Raw genomic sequence first — 10,924 nt, forward strand, 5'->3', positions numbered from 1 at the left:
TCCTATATATTTCATAACAATATTTTTACTTCTATTTCCATTGCAATTATTATATAAAAATTTTCTCATACACTATATATTTTATAGATAAGATTTACGGTCTTTTTGCAATTTAAATCATTAATAATATATTTAACAAATACTAATATATTTAAGAAACGCAGTTTTATTATTTATTAATGTTTTCTGTTTCATTTTTATGCTTACAGAATAAAAAAAACCATACAGCAGGGATCGGAACCTCAGCCGTCATCTCGGTAGTCCGTTACCTTTGCTGCTGCGCTACGCCGCTTCGTTAAATATCCTTCTTACTAACTCGTACACTTTGTTGACTCTTTTCTTTAGACCGTTTTTTCTCGAAAACGAAGAGGTATTGCGTCGTATGCTATTACCATGAGTTATTAGTAGTCAAGTACTATTAACTCCGTAAGTTTCGTTCCAAACCGTTTCCCGGTCGATGCGTCCTCCCCTTGTGAGCTTTGTCATGGAGAAGAATTATTTTTCGGCGATTTGATACAACTGATGGTCGTTTTTGCATCAAATTATCATTTCCAATTGTTGTTGATAATGTTCGGAGGTGACTGTTTCGTTCAATTTCAACAGATTATAATCACAATATCCTCCATATCCTACCAAGTAGAAAACTGCTTTGTGACCGTGGATATTTCGTTTTGGTGTCGACATTGATGGTTGGCTAGGATCAACCCATAATTTCTTGCGTTTCGGGTTGTCGAAATAAATCCATTTCTCATCGCCGGTCACCACGCTACGAGAAACTCTTCTTTTTATGCCTTGCAATCAGAGAAATCGAGATGTTTAAACGATTAGCAATGACATTTTCGGTCAATTCATATGGCAGCCATCTCCCTTTTCTCTGGACTTTTCCCATAGCTTGTAAACATCTGAAATGATTTACTTATCGACTTCGAGCTGTTGAGCCAATTCTTTGAGTGTTTGAAGATGAATGTTTTCTTTCAATAAAGCTTGCAGTTGTTCATCTTCGAACTTTTTCAATTGACCTGGCTGTTTGCCGTGAACGTCACAACCACCACTTTTGAATCGTCGAAACCAATCTCTATATACTTACTCTATATACTGTTTCCGATGTAGCAGATTCACCATAAGTTTTCGCAAGCAATTGATGAGCTTCAACTGCACTTTTTTTCAAATCAAAGTAGTGTAGAAATACACATCAGAAAAACAATTTATCGCGTTTTAATTCAGTTATAGAAAAGCACTTGTGCAAGCAAAGGATGTCGTTTGATGATTGAATTTTAGTGGGAAATATTTACATTTCAAAATGAGATAAGACACATTTGTCACTGCCCACAGCATACACAGTTAGAACCATCTACACATGAGCAGCGGTTTTCAATGCAACTTCCTAATACAAGTGCAATTCATTGTTAGGGAAGTCTGGACAGACTATTTCAGATGACTCTATGGTGAAGAGAAACAACAGAATATAGAAGATAGACCGCTCCCGGAGGCAGCCACATGCATCACCTAGATTATAGTAGAAAACGCTGCCAAAGAGTTCAAGAATAGAAAAACACCAGGTTCTGACAGGATATATAACGAGCTAATAAAATACGAAGGAAAAGAACTGATTTCAACACTATACAATCCTATACTAAAAAATAAAAGATAATGGAACTATCCTGGACGACTGAAAAAAAGAATATCACTGTACCAATATTTAAAAAGGGAGACAAAAAATGGCCCAAAAACTATAGAGGAGTTATGTGCATAACGTGCAGTTATGAAGCTCTTCATTCGAATAGTTGACTTGCTAATCACAGAACTAATAGCAATATGTGAGGAACAAGTTTTTCGGAAGAATAGATCCACGACAGACGCCATATTCATCATATGACAAATAGGAAAAATTCATAGAATATGATAAGCCAGTATGTCATGTGTTTCATAGATCTGACCAAAGCATTCAACCGAGTCAGACTCAATGATGTTATTGATGCCAGAGAGGAACAAACACTCTAGAAGAAATCATTAGAGTAATCGAAACATTAAACTCAAACATTAAAATACAAATATTCATCAACATCTTAACGGAAGAAATACCGATGTCGACCGGAATAAGACAAAAGGCTCCTTAAGCCCACTTCTTTTCAACATAATCATGGATAAAAACATAAAAGAAACAAGGAATGCAGACAAAGGATATGTAACCAACAAAGAGGAAATAAAGATATTATGTTATGCGGATGACACAGTGTTACTTTCTAAAAGCGAGGACGGACTGCAGAGAATACTGCATCGATTCCACCTGACAGTCAAATGATATAACATGGAGATCTCCGTATCAAAAACAAAATCGCTGGTAGTGACAAAAGAACCCGTTCAATTCAAATTGGCAATTAACAACGAGACAATAAACAAATAATATCATTCAAATACCTGGGAGTTGAGGTATCAGCGTGCCAGAACAGAATCCAAGAAGTCCGAGAACAAACAAATAAAGCATCAAGGATATCGGGGTGTTTAAATAAACTAGTCTGGAAAAATAACTATATATAAGCCGTAAGACTAATATCAGAATATACAAAATCTGTGTTCGATCCATAATGACATATGCAGCCGAAACCAGAGCCGACACCCGCAAAATCAAAGACATGCTCAGAACCACCGAAATGGGAACACTAAGAACCATCGCAGGATATACCTTGAGAGATAGGATATGCAATATACAAATCAGAGAAATATGCGACATATAAGACATCATCAGATGGACAAGACAAAGAAGAGACTGGAATAACCATGTCTCTACAACGACAGGTTAGCGAGGACCAAAGACAGGTTAGCGAGGAAAGCGAGAGATGAAAAAATATACACCAGAAGACCTCCGGGCAGGTCATCCAAGAGATGGAAAGACAGCTGGACTTCAACATCTCAAGAAGCATCTTAGCTTTGGATAAACAAGCTCCAAGCCTATATATATATTTATATATATAGTCTCATTTTATGATTCATCATATGATTCTAAAAAAGTGTAATTGCAGTTTTCCAATGAATCGTACTTACGGATAAAGTAGTTAAAATAAGTAGATAGAAAAATAGAGTTTATTAATATCATTCAATTTTTGTCTATACTACTTCTCTTCAATGTAACAAGTTCATAAAACTCGTCTTAACTATATGAGACTGTGTATGTATACTAAGATAAATATTTTAGCACTTAATGTAGATTTTAATATGTCAACATTTTACAACTACACACAAGAAATTGTTTTTTGAACTCTAATATAAACATCGACGTTTGTAATAAATGAGGCATTCGATGAATTTTTTAAATAGAATTAGGGTTTCTTCCAATAACGAAAAAAATTAAATGAAGCATTTTAGTTTTACATGTGAAACCATATTATGTCTTACATATGTTAATGCTAATTGATTTGCTTTATACTTTTATTGCATTGTTTATGATGTTATTCAAATGATTGTTTATCTTTTATCTGATATCATTTTGTTTTAATATAAAATGTTGATATATTAAAAATTTAAACCAAGAATCAAAATGTTCCTTATATATATACAGTATTGGGTAAAATAAAGTATACCTCGAACTTTTTAACGTTTGCGTGAATAACTTAGCAGTCTTGACAGATAGAAAAGAAATGTATTCAGACGAAAAGAAAGTTTCATATTCTTAAGTTTTAAATAAGTAAAACAAACTTTAAAAGCATTAAAAATCCTTCAATAGCTAAATCCGTTACATTCATTATCATATTTACCTTGAACAAAATAAAGTATACAGGTAATAATAAGTAAATTAAAGATTTTAAAATTAGTATTTCGTATGACCATCTTTTGCTTGTATAATTGCTTGCAAACGTTAAGATTTATTTCCGATGAGATTTCGAATGTGCTGCTGGTCAATATGTTTCCACGCATCTTCTAAGGCTTCGAACTTGATCTTGTTCTTTACGTCGCCCTTGTGTGCGTGCGTGCGTGCGTGTGTGTGTGTGTGCGTGTGCGTGCGTGCGTGTGCGTGCGTGTGCGTGTGTGTGTGTGTGTGTGTGTGTGTGTGTGTGTGTGTGTGTGTGTGCGCGCGCGCGCGCATGTGTAAATCTTCAGATCTAAAATAGACCACAGATTTTTAATTCAGTTTAAATCTTGGGTTTAAATGGTAATTACGCTGGCCAATTCTGCAGTTTAATATTCATGGAAAAAGACAGTAGTTTTACAAACGTTATGTTTTGGATCATTAGTTCGTTGGAAGATAAAGTCATTCTTCCAATCAATTTTTAACAGAGACTTGTCTAAATTTTCGTTGAGGATGTGTACGTCTGCTGCCATAATACCATTGATCTTGACTAAATTTCCCAAACCTGACTACATATGACACTCCCACACTATAATATTGCTTTCTACATGTATGGTCATCTTGTGGACATTTCTATCCATAAGTTTTTCGCCAGGTTTTAATCAAACCCGCAGTCATTTTTTATGATCGAAGTGGTTAAACTTATTTTCATCATTCCAAATCACATTCTTCCAGAAGAGCAATAGCTTATCAACGTATTTTTTTATGAATTCTAGACGTTTGATCTCATTAGCTTTTCAGATCAAAGGACGCAATGCAAAATTATTCTTCAACCCAACTTCCCGGAGTTTCCTGTATATAGTTCATTCGGAAATATTAAGATGAACAATTTCCCGGATTATACAACTAATAGCAGTCGGATTTTTCTGTTTTTTGGATAATCCTATAATCCTCGACTGAATTTGTCTTCCTCTACTATTTGTGATCGGTCTTATTTGTTACTATGCTGAGTTCCAGAAATTTTTGCTAGATCTTTCTGACTTCAGTTTCACTTGCTATACTTTCTGCTATACTTTCAACCGATTTTCCTATTTTGGAAAGTCTCCTGCCAGTCTTTATCTATCTATCAAGTTTCGAATTTGTTTAGTTTCCATAGTTGTTGGTGAAAAATCAATATATTACTCTTTCTAACACCAGTAACTAACAGAATGTAATTGTTAACACATTTATTTATATAGTTCCTCTTATTTCCAAGCACCAAGTACCAAGAGATAGTCTACATATTTTTACTAGTAAAATTAAATAAAAGTTCCAGTGCACTTTATTTTATCCAAGATAAATATGATAATAAATGTAATGAATTTAACTATTGAAAGATTTTTTCAATATTTTTGAATTTTTTTATTTAAAACTTAAAAATTGACTATGAAACTTTATTTTTGTCCCAATATATTTATTTTCTATCTGTCAAGATTGCTGAATTATTCACGCAAATGTAAAAATGTTCAAGATGCTTTAAGAATTTATTTTTGTCCAGTACTGTACATACTACATTTATGCATCAGTACCTTGCTTATTATTAGATTAGTTTATTCATATTATTAATTTAAAATTTTTTTACGTGATTTTTTATGTAAATATTTTATATAAATAATTTTGTATAATTGGAAATAGATATGATTATAACTTTTACATTTCTAACCTGTGATTTTGTAAATGTGTATTATGAAAATGGAAATGCGTGGTTCGGGGTGAAAAACCTCGCATAGTCGCTTTACGAGGACTTCTTGCTTTTATAACTCGCGGTTGTGAATTAATATCTTCTAAAACACTTGGTGCAACGTATGTAAATCCCTAAAAAAAAATTACATTATTACTGCATAATCGTATATGCCTATATAACTTCAGTAAATATAAAGAGCAATTGTAAAATAATATAAAAAAATTTACATGTATATTCCACATAAAATATTTGGAAAAATCTACACTTACTAGAATATTTTATATGTACATTAACATTTAGATTCAAGCTGCGTTCCAAAATTCACTGCTAATACTGAAAATCTATAGTATACGTGACACAAACTATGTATTTTCAGTACTGGCAGTAAATTTCGGAACGCAGTCTTAAATATAAGATATACATGTAAATTTCATGACAATATCTGGAATATATAATACAAAATTTCTCCTCCCTCTCCTTTCAGCCCTCCTTCCCCCCTCTCTCCCCCTCAATCCCTCCTTCTCCTTCCTCTCTTTCATATATAAACATATATATATATATAAATTCATTATAGTCTTATATTATATTGTAAATAAAAAGAGAAAACTTGCCTGAAATACCCTATTAGCTGATTCACTTAACGTACATTCAGCTGGAGAATCTATTGGTGCAGAAGTAGTAAATGTCTTATCAAATTGTGATACGTCATCTTCGCTAGCCAATGTTGGTCTGAATGGTGGTTCTAATTTTCGAGATATTACATCATCCCAATTGATATGCTTAAAAAATCGGTGAGTTTTTACTTGTTCACCATCTGATGGACCAGAGCCTAGCCTTTGTGCAACTTGTCTCTATATGGGAGATGATTATATTCTACATATATTTGATGTACAGAATTACATACCTTTAATTGTTTAATAAGAAAAAAAAAGATACTGATCTTAGGATATGTTTATAAAAAAAAAGGCTTATTTTTAAATACTAACTTTTAACAATTTCCGAACGAGATCTCTAGCATCAGGAGTCAAATATTGCGGAAGAATCAATTTTCCACGTAGAATCTTGTCAATAGTTTTTTTTCTGTTTTCAGAAGTAAATGGTGGCTAAAGAATTGGTAATAATAAATAATATAATATGAAGAACTTTTTGTTATAGATTTTGAATATTTGTTAATATAGATTTTGAATATTTGTTAATGTATTGACAATAATACATACAGATCCTGTTAGCATATCATACATTAAACTCCCCAAACTCCACCAGTCTACTGCTTTTCCATGTCCACTTCTAGTTAAAATCTCAGGTGCCCTTAGTTGGGATAATAAATTAATGATTAATATATAATTGACTTCTGAGCAAAGAAAAAAACGTTATATATAGTGGAATATTTATAGTTCTTACATATATTCAATAGTACCGCAGAATGTATGTGTAACTGTGCCCTCTTGTATATGCTCTTTACATAATCCAAAATCAGTTAATTTAATATGACCTTCTGCATCCAATAGAATATTTTCTGGTTTTAGATCTCTACAATAATTTGTTAATTAGAATATTATCAGATCAGTCCCGTTTAGATCAAATATTTGATACATTTATATTGATTGCTGAGATTACAATTAAATGCTTGATGCACATACACAAATATGTTATTAGAAAAATATGACACCTGTATATAATGCCTTGTAAATGTAGATGTTGTAGAGCCAATATAATTTCACATAAGTAAAAGCTGTAAAATAAATAATATAAGAAATACACTATATTAAACAAATATATTATATGATTATAATTTAAAATATCTGCATAATTTACTTACCATGCAGTATCTTCTAAAAAAATTCCTTCATCTATTAAATGTCGAAAAAGCTCACCACCACACATATATTCCAATATCAGATATAACTTGCCACCAGTTTGAAATGCATACTTGAGATCTACGATAAAAGGATGCTGGCAAATGCAAGCATAAATACATAAATTGGTATTTTGTATGAAATATAAATAATAGACAAACTAATCACGAAAAGCTTTTTTTCGAGACTTAGTTAACAATATTTGAATTCTTAATTATATTTTATAAAATACTATTAAAAATTGTGTTTTTGAACTAATTGTAATTCAATTTTCAAGTGGATAAAAATATAACTGACCTTTACAGCCTCTAAAATATTTCTTTCCGCTTTAGTATGAGCTGTATCTTTCTGATTTCTTATGATCGAAGCCTTGCGTAAAACCTATTTTAAGTGATAAATACATATATATATCAGGTAAAATTTTAAATAAAATTATTGGTAAGAACATTTATAGAATCTAAAAATGAATATAAAAAATTTTAAGTTCAATATTACTAGTCAAAAGATAATATAAAAGCTAATTAATTATATTTCTATTTCATAAATATAGAAATTTATAAATAAGAAATATTTATATATAATATATATATATATATATAAAGATCTGTAAGTATTATGTATGTTATATATAACTTCTAGTAAATAATGAAATTATTTATAAGTATAAGCATAGAAAAAGCTGTAAGTTTTCTACATATACAGGGTGTATATGAATTCATGGTACAACTTTTTACTACACGATTTAACCACGATTACCAATGGCATTGTAGTTAATTAAATTGCATATAGATATTGCACATATTATGTCATTATGACCAAATTTAGATGATTGACTCCTCAGCTGCTTGAATTAAGATCCTAGTACTAAAAAGTATAGGTACTTAACATGGTAATACATTATAAAAATATAAAAATGGCCACAAAAATTACACTTGTAGCAGAAACAATTTTAAGACTCACATAATGTTATTTTGTACATTTTTATAATACATTACCATGTTAAGTATATATACTTTTTCATACTAGAATCTTAGCTCAAAAAGCCGAGAAGTTACCTGAATTTGCTCATAATGCAATATATGCAATATCTATATGTAACTCAATTAAATACAATGCCATCGGTAATACTAGATTGTATAGTAAAAAGTTGTAATACAAACTCATGTATATCCTGAATAAATATATCACATATTAAATGCATACATTATGTGTAGAATATTTAATAACAGAAAAAATATAAAATACATAAAAAACATTGATTATAATATTAACATGTAAAAATATCACAAATAATACAACTGTATTTATTACTTATTTATTTTCACTGTTGTAATTATTTTTACTCAAAATATTTAAATAAAAATATGCATAGTAATTGTAATATTTCAAAGATATATATCAGTACCTTCATAGCAAAGATAGTGCCACTGTCATTTCCAGTTGTTTTGCGTACTTGGAAAACTTTGCCATAGCCACCTTTCCCAATAACTTTGCATAACTCAAAATCTTGTGGTCCAACTCTCTCGCGTCCAAGGTTGACATTTTGTTCCGATATCGCGACTGTTTCTACATTATCTGACCTGATTAGATACAAAAATATAATATTTTTGTTAGCTTTTTTTATATTCAAACAGTAAAAACAATAACAAAGACGGTCGCATGTGCGACATACCAGGTAGCATATAAGTTTACTCACTTTACAATCTCATTCACGTTTGGATCGGCGTCATACTCTACCTACAAAAAGAGAAATATACATAGTTAATAAAATGATATTCACCTGCAGATTTTTTTGTAGGAAGTTTTTGACTATATAGCAAAACCCGAGCAAGTAAGAATGTATTACCGAATTAATCTCGATAATATCGTCATCCTCCGATTCGTCTCTGTGAGGGAGTAAGCTCTCCGCATCCTGTAGTTCAATATCAAAGACCGCTGCCATCGCTGATATTGATAGATTGTCGTGATTTTACGTTGGATTAATTTTACAACAAAAAACTATGTTCCTTGGTCACCAATTCGCCGATTCTAGGTAATCTCGCTTATTCCTCAGCTATTAGTACGAAACCATACGAAACCTTTAAACACTTCAAACTGCTTGAACAGCCAGCGCGAGTGGGACATACCAAGTAACAGAATACTGCACTAACAGAGCATAGTTACAGCCGCACTGATAGAGTGGGAGAAAACTAGCAGCAGAGTATAAACGTCGACTCAATAGCGTATCATCATCGCGTGTCCCACACACATGACATATATACACACTCACACTCTCTCTTTCTTGCTGATTATTATATATAATTAGACTATTACCAGAGAGGAATGTGAGAGCGGCCAACACGGCGTTTTCGGCGACACCAACTTTACGCACTGGGAAAGAGCGACATCTGCATCCATTTTGAGAGAGGAACTACGATGCTACGTACATCCACTTTCAGATTTTGGCGGTAAAACCTGCATGTGGTGACAGTCCGTGCTACATGCATTTTCAGGCAGTTTATGTCCGCTATAACCATAATAGCGTACTTGACAAGCACGGTCTCGCACATTGTTATGCGTTTATAACATGAATTAACATGGTAATAATATGTAGTACATGGTAGTAATATGTGCCAAAAAAAAGAATTGACATTGTGTATGATTAGTATCATGAAGATCATACGAAGTGTCCGGTAATTAGTTGCCAATCCGAAGTGTGAGGGTAGATTGGGTTGAGACAAACATAAAAGTCCCATACCATTTTGTGAGATTCGCAATAATTATCGAGTTATTAATGACAGAAATCTGAGGAGTAGAAGCGCGTCAACATAGATGATTGGAGAAGCGTTGCAGCTGCTCAAGGCAGCGATCATGAATCTTTTCCCTAGCGTGAACTAATAAAAAGTGAAAGACTTCTGTGAATTAGTGAAAAATGAAAAATTTTATATGAATTTGTGAAAATCAAAACATTTCACAATTGAGTCGTTTAACATGGCAGTTGCGTTCTGGATAATTCTTAATGATTATCAAAGAAATCAAAATGATCAAAATAATAATGTTCGTGTAGTCTGAAGGATATTATTTGCGGCCGGATTCATGTCGTTTGTGGCTGTCATCGCGGTGAATGACAGCTGCGGGTTTTATCAGGTTACATCTTTCATATATATAATAGTTTTTTAATGTGTGTGAGAGGGAAAGTATGCGTATGCGTGTGCATGTGCGCGCGCGCGCGTGTATGTGTGTGCGTGTGTGTCGTGCGTGCGTGCGTGCGTGCGTGCGTGCGTGCGTGCGTGCGTGCGTGCGTGCGTGTGCGTGTGGGAGTGTGAGTGAGATTGAGTGTGAGAGAGAGTGTGTGTGTGTGAAAGTGAGAGAGTGAGAGGGAAAGTGACAGAGTGAGAGAGAGAGAGAGAGAGAGATTGAGTGTGAAAGAAAGAGAGAGAGTGTATGAGAGGGAAAGAGAGTGTGTGAGAGGGGGAGAGAGTGTGTGAGAAAGGGACAGCGTGAGAGAGACTGAGTGTAAGAGAGAAAGAGTGAGAAAGAGAAAGAAAAAGTATGAGAGAGAGATTGTGTGAGAGAGAGAGT

General features: G+C 32.8%; 1 protein-coding gene across 4 annotated transcripts; it reads right to left on the reverse strand.

The window, feature by feature from the left end:
• Positions 1 to 5,288: 5,288 nt before the first annotated feature.
• On the reverse strand, positions 5,289 to 9,764 carry LOC105183194 (ribosomal protein S6 kinase beta-2). Of its 4 annotated transcripts, none has more exons than XM_025299957.1 (12): positions 9,677 to 9,764; positions 9,210 to 9,416; positions 9,060 to 9,100; positions 8,769 to 8,943; positions 7,661 to 7,744; positions 7,327 to 7,460; positions 7,177 to 7,239; positions 6,909 to 7,037; positions 6,725 to 6,815; positions 6,494 to 6,610; positions 6,119 to 6,358; positions 5,289 to 5,638 (listed from the first exon to the last, which is right to left on the reverse strand). In XM_025299957.1, the coding sequence occupies exons 2-12, from the start codon at positions 9,303 to 9,305 to the stop codon at positions 5,474 to 5,476; spliced, it is 1,335 nt and encodes a 444-aa protein (XP_025155742.1). In that variant the 5' UTR covers positions 9,306 to 9,416; positions 9,677 to 9,764; the 3' UTR covers positions 5,289 to 5,473. The 4 variants fall into 4 exon arrangements, with proteins under 4 accessions (XP_025155742.1, XP_025155743.1, XP_025155741.1 ...); XM_025299958.1 differs by lacking the exon at positions 9,677 to 9,764 and adding an exon at positions 9,514 to 9,656; XM_025299956.1 differs by lacking the exon at positions 9,677 to 9,764 and adding an exon at positions 9,490 to 9,656.
• Positions 9,765 to 10,924: the final 1,160 nt, after the last annotated feature.

Source organism: Harpegnathos saltator, unplaced genomic scaffold, assembly GCF_003227715.2.
Source record: "Harpegnathos saltator strain DR-91 unplaced genomic scaffold, Hsal_v8.6 scaffold30, whole genome shotgun sequence".
Taxonomy (NCBI): domain Eukaryota; kingdom Metazoa; phylum Arthropoda; class Insecta; order Hymenoptera; family Formicidae; genus Harpegnathos; species Harpegnathos saltator.